The 18,524-nt window shown below is 34.0% G+C and overlaps 1 protein-coding gene across 1 annotated transcript; it reads right to left on the minus strand.

The window, feature by feature from the left end:
• Window positions 1–8,549: 8,549 nt before the first annotated feature.
• On the minus strand, window positions 8,550–9,974 carry LOC107610770 (uncharacterized). The gene is made up of 5 exons (XM_088495468.1): window positions 9,936–9,974; window positions 9,731–9,838; window positions 9,256–9,645; window positions 8,955–9,032; window positions 8,550–8,567 (listed from the first exon to the last, which is right to left on the minus strand). Exons 1-5 carry the CDS (start codon window positions 9,972–9,974, stop codon window positions 8,550–8,552), a joined length of 633 nt encoding a protein of 210 aa, XP_088351594.1.
• Between the last annotated feature and the right edge of the window lie 8,550 nt (window positions 9,975–18,524).

Raw genomic sequence — 18,524 nt, forward strand, 5'->3', positions numbered from 1 at the left:
GCAGCAGCGGTTTACGTTAATTAGAAAAAATATTTGTTTATGCTAAATTAAGTTACAAAAAGATTGAGAGAAAGAAAACGAGTATATATTTTTTGCAATCATATGATTTATATGGATAAAAAATGAAGTAATTTTTAAAGAAAAAGGGTATGCTTTAGTGAATTTTTTACTAAAAATAAATTATATTATCATTCATGAGTTTTAAAAGGGATGAAGATAAAAAAAAATTTAATCTTAGTTTATATATTTTAGTACTCTGTGAGTACTCACTCTTTGATTTGCTATTTAATCTCATTTTAATAATAAATACAAATAAAAAATTATTACATGCATATTTATATTTTTTATTTTATTCATCAAAATTATGATGCTATCACTATTATTTATCCAATTAATCAACTGTAAAATACAAATATTTTTATTTTTTGGTATAAGACAACAAAGTTGCACAAATAAAAAAAAATCATTTGGCTAGAACCTCAAATGTAAATCAGCAGCAAAGAACACAACCCATTTTTCAAACTCTCCAATCTCCTTTGTATGGTTGATATAAATAAAAGAGAATGAAGTGATTTTTAAAGAGAAAAATATATGATTTAGTAAACTTTTGGCTAAAAATAAATTATTTTATTATTTATAAATTTTAAAAGAGATGAGAATAAAAAAAATTAGTCTTGGTTTATATAATTCAATACTTTGAAGACTGTATTTTTTTATTTGTAATTTGGTCTCACTTCTAATAATAAATACAAATAAAAAATTTATTACATGCATATTTATATTTTTTAAATTATATTGTGAAATGATAAATTAAATTTTTTATTTATAATATTATTTAAATAGTATATACCATTAATTAAATTTTTTATTTATAATATTATTTTCTCTCAATCTTTTTGTAACTTAATTTAGCATAAACAAATATTTTTTCTAATCAACGTAAACCGCTGCTGCCTCTAGCAGTTTACGTACATGTCCCAATACACAGTAGCGGTTTATGGTCAAGCATCAACAAACAAAAACCGCGACAGCCTCTAACGGTTTCTGTATTCCCCCATTCGCATGTAAACCGCTACTGCCTATAGCGGATTACGTGTTTTGATAAACCGCTACTGACAGTAGCGGTTTCTATAGATATATGAAATAATGTATTTGCGTCTTCATTTTTGAAACAATGCAATTGCGTAAATTTAAAGGACAAACAATTTATTTATGTAAATTGCCCAAATTTAAATGTGATTTTTTTTTTACCAAAGATAGGAGACTCGAACCCGCAACCTCTTAATTGAGTATGGGGAGTCTATGCCATTTGAGCTATTACTCATTGGCAAAAAAATTTGGAAGATAGGAGACTCAAACCCACAACCTCTTAATTGAGTATGGGGAGTCTATGCCATTTGAGCTATTACTCATTGGCAAAAAATTTGGAAAGATAGGAGACTCGAACCTGCAACCTCTTAATTGAGTATAGAGAGTCTATGCAGGTTCGAGTCTTCTATCTTTCCAAATTTTGCCAATGAGTAATAGCTCAAATGGCATAGACTCCCCATACTCAATTAAGAGGTTGCGGGTTTGAGTCTCCTATCTTCCAAATTTAAGTCAATGAATAATAGCTCAAATGGCATAAACTCCCCATACTCAATTAAGAGGTTGCGGGTTCGAGTCTTCTATCTTCCAAATTTTAAGAGAATTACATTTTAGTTACCAGTAAATTTAAATGTGATTTATACATAAACATTTTTACAAACATGCATTTGACATATTCAAATAAAACAATATAGTTTTTAGGTTTAGATAGCATGTCTAGTTAAAAATACAATGCAAAATGCAAAGAAATAAATTAAAGAGAAAATTCCACTTCCTTCTCTTATGAGATGCTAAAATGACACTCCATTTTCTTCTATTTTATAAATGTACATTCTCCTCCCTTCTAACTTTTAAAAAATCTCATTTTTAATTCATTTTAAATTTTTTATGTTAACTAATATTAACTTTATCTATTTTTTTAAAAAAAAAAATTTTTTTGAAAAAATACCCATTAACAAAATTTTTTTTATTATTAAATTTTGCTTACTAAAATACCCTTTTAATAAATTATTTTTTTATTGATTAAATTGTATTTTTATTAAAATACTTTTAAAAAAATTAATAATTAAATTATTTTTCTAAGATACATACCCTTCAATAATTTTTTAATTATTAAATTATAATTTTACCAAAATTTTTGTTAACAATTATTTTTCTATTTTATTATTAATTTTTTAATATCAATATATATTATTTTAACATTAAATAAAAAAATCTTACCACTGTTAATATATATAACAATTAATATATATTGATATTTAAAAATAATCTTACTAAAATTTTTTATATAATGTTAAAATAATATATATAGATATCGAAAAATTAATTGTAAAATATAAAAAAATTGTTAACCAAAATTTTGGTAAAATTGTAATTTAATAATTAAAAAATTATTGAAGGGTATTTTAGAAAAAAAATTATATAATTATTAAATTTTTTAAAAAGTATGATTTAATTAATAGAAAAATAATTTATTTTCTCTTAAACAATGGATAAAGTTAACATTAGTTAACACAAAAAATTTAAAATAGATGGAAGAGGAGGTTTTTTAAAGTTAGAAGGGAGGGGAATGTACATTTATAAAATAGAGGAGAGGAGAGTGTCATTTTAGCATCTCGCAGAGGAGGGGAGTGTAATCCTATAATTATCCAATATTGACATTGTTAACATAAAAGAATTATTACAATAGAACATTTGGATTAAAATTTGGGTAATAATATTTGAATGAAAAAACAAACAAATGAAATGAGTATAATAATTAGTAAGTAAAAATAAGAAAATTTTTTTAAAACTATGAAAAAATACGGTCTAATTTTGAAATTATAGAACAAATTTAGAAATTGCTGTACTTTACAAACTAACCCTTCAGTTTAAATTTTAAATTCATCTAAAAGTAAAAAAATATACATCTATTATCTAGCAGAAAAAATAATGTGGGAGCTATTGCGGGGTTAACAATAATCGGAGGTTCAAAAGCAATATCAAAGACACACGTTGAGTAGTGGGTAAGGTTTGGGGATAGGAATACAAGATTCTTTCATATTCAAATTCGTGTGAAGGAAGTATAATAAGATTCATGGCCTTTTTCTCAAGGATGGAGTGTGGGAAACTGTTCCAGAGATTCTGAGTCGAAAAGCATAGTCTTTCTACTAAAGCTTATTCTATCATTTGGATGATGTTGATTTAGGTTGCCTTAGTGATGTGACTCTTCCTTCTCTGAATAAGAAAACTTGCAATGATCTTATGACACTAGTTACTATGGAGGAAGTCAGAACAGTTGTTTTTCACATGAACTCTTTTAAAGCTCCGGGTCCTAATGGGTTTCAAGCTTTCTTCTTCAAGGAATATTGGAAGATCATTGGTCTTGATATTTGGAAGATGGTTAAGCAAGCATTCTCCGGTGTTACTCTTAATCCGAGAATGATGGAGACTTTACTGGTTCTTATTCCAAAGGTTGAATCACCGGTATCTATGAAAGATTTCAGGCCGATTAGTCTCTGCAATGTAGTTCACAAGATCATCACGAAGGTCCTTGTTAATAGGCTCCGTCCTCATCTTGCAGAGATTGTTGGCCCGCTTCATGGAGGATTTATTCCAGGACGAAAAAATCCTAACAACATCATTATTGCTCAAGAAGTTCTCTACTTTATGAAGAAGACTAAATCAAAGAAAGTCACACTGGCCTTTAAGATTGATCTGGAGAAAGCTTATGACAGAGTTGACTAGAGGTTTTTAGCCCATACCCTTAAGAGCTTTGGTTTTTCCAGCCCTACAATTAATTTCATTATGAATTGTGTCACTGCTCCTTTCTTATCTATTTTTTGGAATTGGAATCATCTGAATGGCTTTACTCCTAGCCGGGGTCTTAGACAAGGAGACCCTATGTCACCTTATTTTTTTGTGTTATGTATGGAGAGATTGACATGCTTTATTTGTCATCAGGTTGATTTGGGTTTGTGGAAAACAGTTGCTGTTTCTAGAGGGGGACCAAGAATATCTCATTTAATGTTTGCGGATGACTTGCTTCTATTCTGTAAAGCTATAAAGAGACAAATGCAAAATGTGATGTTGGTTTTAGAGAATTTTTGCAAAGCATTTGGAATGAAGATTATTGTGGAGAAGTCTAAAGCGCTTTGCTCTAAGAATGTCTCTGCAACAAGGAAAGATGTTTTCACTGGGGTATCCTCTATCAAATTTGTCCAAGACTTGGGCAAGTATCTTGGAGTTACCCTTCACCATTCTAGGGTGACCCGTTCAGCTTTCAATGGTGTCATGGATAAGATTCGAGGTAGACTAGCAAGCTAGAAAGGGATTTTACTCAATTGGGCTGGTAGACTCTGCTTGGTTAATTTTGTTGCAGCTGCTATTCCCACGTACCAGATGCAGGTCTCCATTTTTTTCAAAGGAATTATTAGTAAATTGGAGTCTATGATGAGGAATTTTCTTTGGAAAGGACAAGTTGATGGAAGAGGATTGAATCTTGTTAGTTGGAATGTACTGGTTACTCCAAAAAAATATGGAGGTTTGGGATTAGAGATCCTTATTGTGTGAATATTGCTCTTCTTGAGAAACTAGTTTGGACTTTTTTTCAGCAGCCAAACAAGTTATGGGTCCAATTGTTGGATGCCAAATACCGATCATCTCTATATGACAGTTTTAGTTGTCTTAAGAATAAGGGCTCTCCCATTTGGAGGAGTCTTTGCAAGGCTTGGGAAGTGTTGAAGGATGGGTTTGCTTGGTGTATTGGGATTTGAACCAGAATTTTTGGTTTTCTAGCTGGAGGAGAGAAGGACAATTATCTAATGATATATGTTTACATTTCTGATTTGAATCTCCGGATACAAGATATTTGGTTGGTTGGTAGGTGGCATTTGGATACTCTTTATTCTCCTTTATCTCAAAATATGAAAGGTAATATTCTTTCTTACAATCCAGATGTGTAAGCAGGTCCGGAAGTGGGTTGGTATTGGTTTGGGTCTGCTGCCAAAGTCTATGACTCACACAATGGTTACTTGTGGTTATGTAAGCAGTTCTTTGGTTGGGAGGAGCGGGAGAATTGGCTTTGGCTTTGTCGCCAGTTTGTTCCGGAAAAGCACAAGTTTTTGGCTTGGCTGTGTCTTAAGGAGGCTCTTTCTACTGCAAGTTTTCGCTTCAGAAGATGGATGTTGTCATCGGATAGGTGCCCAAGATGTCTTTCTAGCCAGGAATCAGTTATAAATTATATTTGAGATTGTCCAAAAGCTCAGCTTGTATGGCATAGGTTGGAGATTTCTTGTCATCCTTTGGATTTGAAGAACTGGTTCTTGTATCATAGCAGAGAGCATCCGTTCAGGTTCTTTTCGAGACTTTGGTGGATATGGCGAGCAAGGAATAATGACATCTTTAATCCTCATGAAACTTGGCCTCCGGAAAAAGTAATTTGTCTGGCATTAACTTCAGAAAATGAGCTTAGGAGTATTTTTGAATTACAACGTGTGTCCCTTCCCTCTATTCTAAATGGTTTTTGAAATCCCCATCCATTGGTACTTTCAAGATTAATTGTGATGCTAGTTATCCTGGTTCAGGTGATAGTGTTAGTTTTGCTTGTGTTATTAGACATTGTAATGGGAGTTGGCAAAGGGGGTGTTTGGGAATGACTGAGAGTGATAGTATTCTTCAAAGAGAATTATTTGCTATTTGGAGAGGATATCTCTTAGCCTGGGATGTTGGTCAACGAGATGTTATTTGTGAGACGGATTGTGTGGAAACGTTTAATCTTGTTGTTAATCACCAAGATGGTTTTGGGTTTATTGATCCTTTGGTGCTCAAAATAAGAAATATCATGCATTAGAATTGGTGTGTTGACTTTCGTTTGATTATGAGAGATGCAAATACGGTGGCAGACACTATGGCAAAGATGGCGATGAAGTTACAACTTTCTCATGTGGAGCTTCCTTTACCTTGGGAGGAGTTTAAGAGTAGTCTTAAATGGGACTGTCCCTCTATTTAAGCAGTTCCTTTATTTTGTTTGTTTTGTTTTTCTTTGTTTAGTTTATTTAAGTCACCAAAAAAAAAAAGACACATGTTGAGCTGCGAGAAGAGAGAGTAAGGAATTCCAAACTCCCACGTGTCAGCTAGAGGTTCTCTCCCAATATAAATTTATCTTATAACAATAAACTAGCAAGAGGCCCGCGCTCTTGGGGATTGAGTTTATGAAATTAATAACAATCATATGAGATGAACATGATAATGATATGTTTGTCATATATATTTATTGATCTTAAAATTATGATAATAATGATGTAATTAATAATTTTAAATCATGTATTAATTAAACATGTTTAATTAATATCAATACATGGAAAGAAAATGAAGATTAGTTAAAACAAAACTCTACATTTTCCATACTAGAAATTGATAGTTGTGCTGCAATAAATTAAAAATACCAAGTGAGTTTGCAAATTAATAATGTGTACACTAGATAGATACAATGTTAAGGATAAAGATTGGTCAAATTTTAAAAACAAAATATTGAGACATAAATAAGTAAGAGATAATTAAAGAAAGAAGTTAGAAGAATTAGGAATATCATCCTTATGAATTGTGTGCGACACAATATGCTGAAGTCAAATATTTCTGAAAACTTCATGATAAACGACATTGTTGGTTTCAATGTAATTGTTTGAATCGTCATGAGAAATAACAATCTTTAATCCATATTTGTTAGTAACTCTTAAGACTGTAATATATAGTTAGTCATGTGTGAATACTTGCTGTTTAAGAAGTAGCCCAACATAATCCGATGATTGTTCTTAACTTTTATTTATAGTCATGACATATGAGAGCATCAAATAAAATTGCCTTCGTTGAAGCTTAAATGAAAATTTTGTATCCAAAGGAGTTAATGTCATCCTAGGTATGAAAACCTTTTCAACTTCTGCTTCCATACCTTTATTGCCAAGCCTTGTGATAACTAATCTAGTACCATTACAAAGGCTTGCTGAATAATCATTATTTCCAATAAGCATCACAAGACACCCATGCTTGAAGCAAAGCTCATGATTTGGAAGTTTGGGAGATTTAATAGTTGCCGAAAATTCTGGAGTGTTAATAAACGTCAATTTTGTGGTTTATCTTAGTGCTTAATTTGGGAGATTTTATCAACTTTTCTCATATTTATTCAATGAAATAGCATGATTTTGTAATTCTCCCTAATTTTGTGCTTAAGAGTGAAAACATACTTTTTGGGCCTTTAAATAGCTAAATTTAATTTACTTTAATTCCGTTCTATGCCTTGATGTATTTGTTGAGTGATTTCAGATTCATAAGGCAAGTATTGGATGGAAGAAGTGAAGAGAAAAGCATGCAAATTGGAGAATTCATGGAAAAACAAGGATTTGGAGTGCATATAGCGACGCGCACGCGTGAAGAGGTGCATCGTCGAAGGCGACGTCGTACGCGTGACATGACGCGTACGCGTGACAAGAAAAAGCTAGACGACACGTACGCGTGACCCACGCGTACGCGTCACATCCACACTACAAGAAAAACACCCATTCAAGTACACTTGAAAAGTGTAGCCAAAAGTGAAAAAACTGATGCCTTAGGCTACGGCTACGCTTTCTGGGCTACGGCTACGCTTTTTAGAGAGATTCCTATTCGGCCGTTGCCTATTCTCAAAGGCTACGCTTTTCTGTACTAAGGGCTACGGTTTTGGCGTTTGGGAATAGGGTGTGCTTTTCAAGTGATGCTATCCAGGACCAAAGACTACGCTTTTCAGCTTCTATTTTTACCAGAATAGGTTACGCTTTTCAATGCTACTACATCACCTGTAAAGCGTAGCCACATTGTATTCCATGGCTACTTTTTATAAGTGTAGCCTTAGGTCCCTCGTTTTTTTTTTGTATACTATAGCTACTGTATATAAGTGTGGCCTTAGGTCTCGTTTTTTTTTTATTTTTTTTGTATACTATAGCTACTGTATATAAGTGTAGCCTTAGGTCTCGTTTTTTTTTCTGTATATATATATATATATATATATATATAATAATAATAATAATAATAATAATAATAATAATAATTATTATTATTAATACAACATAATAGTTAATATGATTACATGTATAATAATTCTGCATTTTTATTTAAATGAGTTAAATATTATAAAATAAAAATAAATACATAATTATACTAAATAATTTCTTTAAATAATAAAAATTATCTCAAACTAAAATATATTTATAATAATGATTCAAAAGTACTAGAAGGAAGTTAATTGTGAAAATTCATACATCTCACACTAAAGTAAGCATAGCCATATCAAAATAACCATAATATCACTTAGAATTTACTACTAATACTCTACAAAAAAAAATATATCCTAGATACATAAGTATCTTCTAATAAAAGTCATTAGTCAACCATACATGTAAAGATTCTAAACAGTACTCTATCTTAGCCAATAAACCACAATAATAATCAGCTTAATCTTCATTGTTACCCTGCATAATTATATAGAAAAGTAGTTAGAAAAATATTCATAATGACATTCGTAATTATAAAAATTAAATGGAATTCTTGTTATATCAAGATTTTAGTATACAAAAATTATAAAAGTTTTTTTTTTCAGTGCAGCAAGAACGTTTGAGAAACAAAAGGTAAGAATTTAAAGTTTCTGACTAACATGCATGGTGAGATTAGAAAACAGTAATGTTATTCTGTTCAAATCAAAAGCAACATTTCACAAGATTTTCCCACTTGAGCTTGCAATGAAAGGAACACGTAGACATAGTAAACCAAGAAAGCATATACAAAAAAAAAAAAAATAACATGGTCACGGCAAAAGAGGTGAATTCAAGAAATTATGTATTATCTTGTTTCATTCAAACCATGAAAATCTGCAAGTGTTTCTTTCTTCCATTTCCTTTAACACAATTCTGATATGTCCCTATAGCACTATTCATGCACTAATTAACCATACTTTCACACTTAAATTAGATATAGGGACAAATTCATATGTACCAAGTGCACAAAATCAGAAATACAACAACCAGAATTGCATAAACAAATTTTAGCCATAGCAATACAACTTCGGTGTTAATAAAGCCAACAAACATATGATTTTCAGCCATAGCAATTAATGTAAATGCAAGCAAAAAACTATGGAATAAGGAACAGATAAGGACATACCACATCTAAGTTCAGAAAATGAGTTGATCCATGGCCGCTATTTGCATCAATCGGAGACTGTTGGGCATATTGTAATAAAGCTTCTAGTTCTTCTGGCCTCATTCCAGGTTCAGATCGCTGCAGTATTAACTTGACCATATTTCGCAACCCATGAATCTCTTCCTCTTGTTTTTGCTGTTTGGCCTCCATGTGTCCAAGTTTATCCTTCAGACTGGACACTTCCTCTTTGTGTTGATTCTTGATTTCATTAATTTCAGCATGTTTTTTAAAATCACTTTTTGTCACAGATCTTCTATACAACCTTACCTGACCTGGTTGTTCTTTCCCGAATAAGGCCTCAAATGCTTCCTCTTCTGTTTCACCAGCAGCTTGGCGGTGTTGGAAGTCTTCCTACATAAAAGAAACATTTAAAATTGAATTAGTTACCATATCCTAAATTTGAAATGTAATTATGAATGATTCAATGAACTATTACAACAGCAGTCTGTGTTTCCTCATCCACTTCTTTCCTCTTCCGACTTGTTCGGGTAGTAATAAACATCTCAAACCTTTTTGGTTCCTCGTTTGTTTCCTTTGTCGCTCGCTACAAAACAAGATCTTACTTTGGTTTCTTTCTTCAATTTATGCAAATATAAATCCTAATAAATATAAATCTGCTCTTTCATATTAAAGAATTTTACCATAGCCACTCGTACTCTTCCAAAATTGATTGGCCCCATGCGATGTGGAAACTTCTGTTTTTCCTTGTGTTGCTTGTTTCTTTGACTTATTGACTGGAAGTGAATAAAAAGTTAGCATACAATTACTAACACGTGCAGCATAATGAGTTGGGCAAATCTACTAGCAAGGCTGCATTATTAAGCTAAAGCATTGAAAAATATGTCACATTCACTCGTTAAATATTATCTCTGCCTTTAAAAATTAGATAAATAAAAAAACTAGTGTAGCTAAGACGATAACAAAGAATATCATATAAGATTCTCGTGAAACTAGTGACGAAAATTGGATAAAATCTTAGACTTCAAACAAACAAGTTCACAAAATATTCGTGGTAATAGCGCAAATTGAAATCACTAAGCAAGAAATGCAAATGAACTTCATCAGATTAGCAACCAGAGATGAACAATTAGAAGATTCAAGCATCAGATCTATTCATCTATCTCGACAAAAGATGAAGCTTCATCAAAAAGCAACGCGAATTACGAGCACAAACCGAAATAAGCATGTGTAGTTCAACTTCCAAAACGACATCGCAGAGCCATAAAACGACAGCAGTCAAAAGCACAGAAAACAAAAACCGATAAAAAAATAAAGCATGGATAAAATTCAGATCTATAACCATCATAGTCCATTTAGTAAAACAGACAACAACCATTTTGGCAGCTATAAAATGCTAAACAGCAAAGAAACTAAAGAGAAGAAAGGTGAAAGAGCTGAACCACATGTTAGAAACAAAGCGTACACATGAAAATTCAACATATATAGTCTTTTACCTAGATTAGAGGATGACTCCAATAATAGATCAATTTTATGAATCCACTTTCTGGTACTTGTGGGGGTCGATTTTTCACCATATCTTCAATAGTATCATAGGGAACAAAGTGCTTCTGCTTAATCTTTCCTTTGAACCGCTTCCAAGCATCTCGAATCGCTTGAATTACCCACTTTTCTCCACTGTCTGGGAGGATAAACTTGGTCTGCATGATTATAAGTAGTTTTTATATGCTCTTGTGCTGAATAAAAAAATCGAAGTCAATAATTACCGAGTGTCTTACGTTAACATAGTCCCACATGAACTTTTTAGCTTTAGGAGAAACAGCATGCCAACTAGTGTACTAAAGACTAACGAATCTTTTATTTCTACCAGTAGTGCCAACAAAACTAGTTAAATTAGAAACACTTTGGTCGGTTGGTCCTACGGGCTGTCCAATATCAAGGTGACTTCTTCCCGCTGTTCCATAATCCTCGCATAAATCTCCTTGCAAGTTGTTTTTCCATGGGTTTTCTTCTTCTTTGGCTCTCCTAGTTTCATTCGTTAGAAAAGAGATTAAGGACTAATTAGTGATGCCAATTGAAAAAAGAAGCATTACAATTTACAAGAGAAGATAGAAAAATAGCAAAACAGTACCTTCTTCATCATCAATGTCCTCCATCACATGTTGATAATAGTCTTCATCAAGTGCCATGCTTTCTTCCCCGTCCTCACTTAGTTCAGTGCTTGGTCCTTCAATTTCCACGTTTATCCCATTTTCCTTTAAGAATTCATCAATTGTTGTAGCCTTTACTCCTGGCATCTTCTTACCCTTTATTGATATTCCTTGCTCCAACATTGCACTTTCATTTTGTGGGGTAGTTTCAGGAGTAGGCAAAGTTGTGTCATCTTGCCCTGTTTGAGTCTCTTCATCTATGAGTTGAATATTCTGCTGCTGCCCTTGGTTGATTGTGAGTTGAGTAGAACTTGGACAACTTCGCTCTTGGCTTACACTTGTTGGCACATTGCGGTTCCTTTTACGAATTGCTTCGAGCTTCTTTGTAAGTTCATCTGCCTCCATGTTTGTAGGCTTAGACTTCTTCAAGCCTTGTATTGATTTTCTACCCTGCACTCCATTCTTGACTTTCTCAGTAGTAGGCATAGTCAATAGCTCCTTTCTTTTTTTATTTTCTAGCTGTTGTGAAGGAATGTTTGGCTGTACTTCCAAGGTGGTAGGTGTGGAATTAGTCCTTTTGATAATAGAATCGAATGTGCTTTGCAAATGACTAAAAATCCAGCTTCTTTGACATGGATTTCTGCCCTTTGGTTGCACGCATCTCCAATTGACTTTCTGGTTCATCCACCCTTCGCTCAGATTTCTCCTTGTCATTAGCAGCTACAGCTTCCATTTTATATTTCTTGTGTTCAATTACAATCCTTTGTCTCTTAGCCTCAAATTATCTAAGCAAATTCTTACTTGATGTAGATTTAAGATCAATAAATTCCTTATTCCTACACAAATAAATTAGTTAAGTAGAGTCAATATACCCATCAAAATCAATATAAGAAAAATGTAAGAGACTGACAAATTAACAAAAAAAATAAGTATTACTTACAAATAAAAAGGTGAAGAAAACTTAAGTATACATATGTACATATTAAGCAATAAATTGCTTAGGATGACCCATCAGAATCAGAATCTCCAATGAAGTCTGCCTCATATTCTTGGGCAGAAGTCACTTGGGGAACCGTTTCAATAACCGTGGGTCGTAAATCAGTCATCTCCAGAATAAGTTCACCATCATCAGCTGGTATGGCAGGGCTCGTTATACGCTCATGTTGTTCACTATAGTGTGTTTGACGGGCCTCAAACTTAGATTTGTCGTTTATTTTAAATAAGTCTCTTGGGACTGTTTCCATAACATAATGTTTGTTATGTTCATATGGATCTTGCACATAAAAACACTAATGTGCTTGAGATGCTAGTATGAAAGGTTCATTTTGGAAGCATTTCTTATGGAAGTGAAAAAATGTAAGACCATACCTATCTCTCCCAGCATCATACCACTCACACCAAAATAAGACAACCTTAAAACGTCCAAAATAGTCTAACTCTACTATCTCAAACAACCTACCATAATAAGCTACAGTGTCTTGGATTGGACTTTTATCTTTAGCACTTGCAAAGCTTGAAGTTAAAGCAGCTAATATGACACCACTGTTTTGTGTTTTTCTCCTTGCCTCACGCTCCATAGTGTGAAACCTGTATCCATTAGTTATATATCCAGAAAATCTTCTTGCAATAGAGCTTGGACCTCGAGATAATTCTTTTAGCCAAAAAGGCACATTTGGATCCCTCGCACGAGTTTCAAACCACTGCGAATGTTTTGTTGTGAACTTTTGCTTTTCTCCATTTCGTTCCCCGCTGATTGTTAACCTCTTCCTCATGCTCTCTATAATTAATAATAGTTAGGTTTGATCTAAAAAATATGAGTGAACTTGATCAGAATAAAAATAAGTTTGATTAAGTTACCTAACATAATCTGCGACTTCTTCACAATTGTGTAATACATACACCTGGGCTTGAGCACTTGATATGTCATCTAAATTAATTGGTTCTCCATTTCCCACACCTAATGAATGACCTTTGTTAGAAAACAACTTTAATGGCACAACTTCATCTTCATTAGGATCATCATCATTCCGAGGCCGCTTATTAAGTCTTGTTTTCACACCTCCATGCAAGTATCTTGAGCAGAAAGTTAAGCACTCTTCAGTCAGATATGCCTCTGCAATAGAACCTTCGGGGCGACTTTTGTTGTGAACATGACTTTAATGTACACATGTACCTTTCTGGAGGATACATCCAACGAAACTGCACTGGACCACCCAATCTCACCTCATTTGCTAAATGAATGGGAAGATGAACCATTATGTCAAAAAAACTAGGGGGAAAGATCCTCTCAAGGTGGCATAATGTTTCCACAATCTCTAACTCCAGTAGATCTATCTCTTCCAGTGTGATGAACTTTTTGCATAAGCGACGAAAAAAGAAACTTAGTCGAATCAACGGAATGGCCACATGATCAGGAAGGATGCTTTTAATCGGTATTGGTAGTAAATAGTGAAGCATAAAGTGAGCATCGTAGGTCTTATACCCAGAAACTTTTCTTTCTCCTAGATGTACACAGCGTGATATATTCGAAGCACTACCATCATGTAACTTTGTTGTCTTCAAAACACCACAAAAAACTGACTTCTCTACAGCAGTCATAGAAAAGCATGCCTTTGCCAACTTTGTTCTCTTGCCATTATTCACTTCCTTTGGTTGAAGATTTTTCCAGATACCCAAATCTTTTAAGTCATATCGAGCATTCAAATGGTCCTTTGTTTTGCCTGGGATATCTAAGAGAGTTTCAATTACACTGTCAAGTATGTTCTTCTCTATGTGCATGACATCTAAGTTGTGATGCAGTGGGTTCTTGCGCCAGTAAGGCAATTCAAAGAAAATTGATCTTTTTTTCCAATTCCATGGAAAACTATTTGATGTACTTTGCTTCTTCCCAAAGACATTCTCAACATTTTGTAGCATCTCAAAAATTTCAGTTCCTTCTATAATAGGTGGAAGGGGTCTTAATTCCAGCTTCCCATTAAAAGACCTTGTATTGGTTCTCCATGGATGATCCATGGGTAAAAAGACACGATGGTCCATATAAACTGTCTTCCGACTATATTTTAGTTGTAAGCTAAAGAAATTTTTGTTGCAACAAGGGCAAGCCAATTTTTCCTTTGTACTCCACCCAGATAACATAGCATAAGCAGGAAAATCGTTGATTGTCCACAAAAGAGCTGCCCGCATTTGAAAGGTCTCATTCTTTGACGCATCATAAGTTTTGACCCCTGTTTCCCACAACAACTTCAAGTCTTCTATCAACGATTGTAGATACACATCAATGTCTTTACCAGGTGATTGTGGCCCAGGAATAAGCAAAGAAAGCATACAATATTTGGGTTTCATGCACATCCACGGAGGCAAGTTGTATACCATCAACATCACAGGTCACGTGCTCCATGAAATGTTCATACTATGAAATGGGTTGAACCCATCACTTGACAAGCCTAGTCTAATATTGCGTGATTCTTTTGCAAATTCTTCATCCATTTCATCAAGGTTCTTCCATGCCAAGCCATCAGCAGGATGCTTTAACGTCCTATCTTTTACGCGCTCCTCATCATGCCACCTCATACTAGCTGCCGTCTTTGAGCATATAAATAGTCTCTGAAGTCTTGGAATTATAGGAAAGTATCTCAGAGTCTTTGCAAGAATAGGACGACCTTTCTTGTCAGGTTGGTTCTCACTATTATCACTAGAATTTTTAGTATATCGAGAAGTTCCACACACACGACATTGTTTTTCATCATTTAGTTCTTTTCTATACAGGAGGCAATCATTAGGACAAGCATCAATTTTTTTATAATCCAGACCTAAATCTCTTATCATAGCCTTTGTCTTATGGAAAGATGAAGGTATGTTAATGTCAGGCATTACCTCTTTTAATAGCTCAAGAAGTGAAGTGAAGGAGGCATTGCTCCAACCGTGCAAACACTTTAACAAGTACAGACGGATGGTAAAAGATAATTTAGAAAATTTCTTGCAACCCGGGTATAACTCTTGACTTGCCCCATCTATTAAATTGTAAAACTTTTTAGCCTCTTCATTTTGACCTACAGTAATACCCTCAGCATGAGATACATCTCCAAATGCATCATTAAGCAGTCCTTCGATGTCATTGTGTGCACCTTCTTCATCATCCGTGTCATCGTCAACCGCCATCGGGATTGTCCATTTCCCATGATTAATCCATGTTCTATATCCCTTAACAAATCTGTCGGCTATTAAATGGTCAAATACCACATCTCTTCTATACCAATTAATGTTACAACGCCTCTTACAAGGACATTGAATTTGTCGTCCGTCCGGTTCTCCCTCGGAGTATGCAAAGTCTAAAAAACTAATAACACCATTGATATATTCTTCGCTATACCTCGGTAGATCCATCCAATCCTTTGGCATATCACAAAACCTAATCGATAATTATTAAATTTTTTAGGAGGAAAATTTATAAGGAGTCACAAAGTGAAGATAACAAGAATAGAGGAGGAAGGGTGTTATTCGCTATAAAGGGTCACAGAAATTAATTTTCATGAATTAAAATTTAAAAAACGAAACTGAATCATAGGTAAAATCTGAGAAAGCAAACACAAAGTACTAAAAAAATGACTAAAAGGAAAATTAAATAATTTACAATATGTATACACCTAAGAACTCAATTAAAATAGTCTAACAAAAAAACATAAACCATTTCATTCATGAGATGAGATTCACAACCTATGGAAATTGACTATTCATAGGTTTGGCATATAATGTCAATAGTCCAAAAAACAATCAGCTTTTTTTTTTGGTATACAAAACAATCAGCTTATTGATAAACATATGAAAAACTGTGATCATCAAAATAAGGCCTAAATAGTCAGAAACACAGGTATAGAAAATGACCTAAATATAAGTTAATAAAACAAGACAGATGCACAAAATTTACAATGTATGCTCATTATTCAAATAAGGCTATAATGGGCAGCATCAAATTCCACCTCATCACTCAAATAACCAACATCCTTTCATTAAGTAGGCCACATATAGAATAGGACAGTTACCATTCTACCAATATACATATATATTGAGAGTAATATGAAAGAAATTTCATGGACAAAAAATGGAACAAGATTTCTTTCAAAGCACAACTAAGTTATATTTGGTTGCACAATGGAAAATATAATTGATTAATTCTAGTCAAACTCAAATGAATACATAATAATACCCGGATCAAATAGAAATTTCTATCAAACACAACAGAATCTTATGCAATATAAGGCACAAAGGATGCTGCTAGGCTCATTATACTACCTTCATAGGGTGACTGAGTAGGGCCAAGGATCATCACATTGAAATATCGCATGTTGTCTTCCGAAGGCAAAGCACTAATTCCAGGTGTTGCATCACCAGATCAAAACAAATGAGCCAACAGTTATAAACTTTAGCAGAACATAACAACAAATAATTATATAAAACCTTGAACAGATCACTATCACTAAGGTAACGTTCAACTCACACCATCATAAAAAATTAAACAAGTACTACCAATTTAATAGGGTAAGAGCTTTCAAATCACTACACACAAGAGGGAAAACTTCAAATTATGCATGCAACCACGATAATGGAGCTGAGAAATGAGAAGTTACCTGGCTCACTGAGCAAACGCTGCATTTTCTGTTGAGATCAAAGATCCAGAGAGAGAGTGATCAAAACAATCCACAAAAATCCAATAACTAAAATCTTAAGGGAAAAAATGAAGAAGAATCCGAACTAAAATTCGATTCAAGCTAAGATCAGAAGGAAAAAAAGGCTTTTGTAATTGAAACCCCAATTCACCATTGAACACTTTCAAAGTTTCATAATTATTTTTTCTTTTTGTGGTCATCATCACTGAAGTTGAGCTACGTAAGGTGAAAAAGGAAGGGATTTGATCTTAGCCCATTCAAGCATATCTCCCTTTCAGGGCTAAGTTGAGCTACGTAATGAGAAAATAGACAAGCTGTATATTAAATTATAGTTCACAAACCCTAAAATACCACACATCTTCATCAAAAATAGCATGCATGTATCAAATCATAGTTCACAAACCCATATTTCACAGATTAAAACCCCCAAATTAAAATCCCTAAAATCGGAACCCTACTCCTCTGGAATTTCAGAACCAAATAGAAAATCAATACATACCTATTCAATGATGTGAGCACAGAGAAGACAATGATGAGAAGCACAGAGATGACGATGGTGAAGGCGGTGCAGCGACGATTACTGGAGAAGAGCAATGGTTAGTGCAGTGGTGACAATGGCAAAGGTGATGACTGTCGATGGTGAACGGAGAGCGGTGACTGGCAATGAGTGGTGAGTGGTGAGCTGGTCAGTACAGCGATGTGATGAGTGGTGAGTGGTGACTGGGTGGCGACAGTCAACAGCGACGGTGAGAAGGCGAAGGTGATGATGAGTGTCGTAGGTGATGAGTGTTGAAGGTGAGAATGGCGAAGGTGAGGGTTGTTGAGCAAGAAAGGGTTGGCAAAGGTGAGCTGAGGTTGGGCGCGTATTGAAGGTGAGAGGGTTAAGTTGTGCAGGTAAATTGAAGGTGAGAGGGTTACGTTGGAGGGAATTGAAAGGAGAATAAAAATTTCTCTAAGTGTTAGAATTTGTCCCTACATACATGAGGCATCACTTTTGAAGCGCACGCAAAACATAATAAATAAGTTACTCTTTAAAAGTGTTCCCTTTGATACAAAAAGTGAACCCATAGATATCAACCTACGACTATGCTTTATAAGTGATTTCTATAATACCTAAGGCTACACTTTTTAAATGATGGCACAACTGTGTATTCTTTTCTCTTATAAAAAGGCAACACGGAGAAAAGCGTAGCCTATTCGATGAATAGGTTACACTTTTCAAATGTAGCTTAAAAAAAGTGTGGCTGAATGGGTATTTTTCTTGTAGTGCCAGCACGTGACCTCATTAAAGTGAAAACGTTGGGGGCAATTTCTGAGCTTCCCAAGCCCAAATCCAACTCATTCCTGAGGATATTTCATGCAGAATTCAAACTTGGACAAAGGGGGAGCACTTAGATTAGCTTAGGATCATGTAGGTTAGTTTTCTAGAAAGAGAAGCTCCATCTTCTCTCTAGAATTT

Source organism: Arachis ipaensis, chromosome B8 (genome assembly GCF_059453495.1).
Source record: "Arachis ipaensis isolate K30076 ecotype BB chromosome B8, ASM5945349v1, whole genome shotgun sequence".
Classification (NCBI taxonomy): Eukaryota; Viridiplantae; Streptophyta; class Magnoliopsida; order Fabales; family Fabaceae; genus Arachis; species Arachis ipaensis.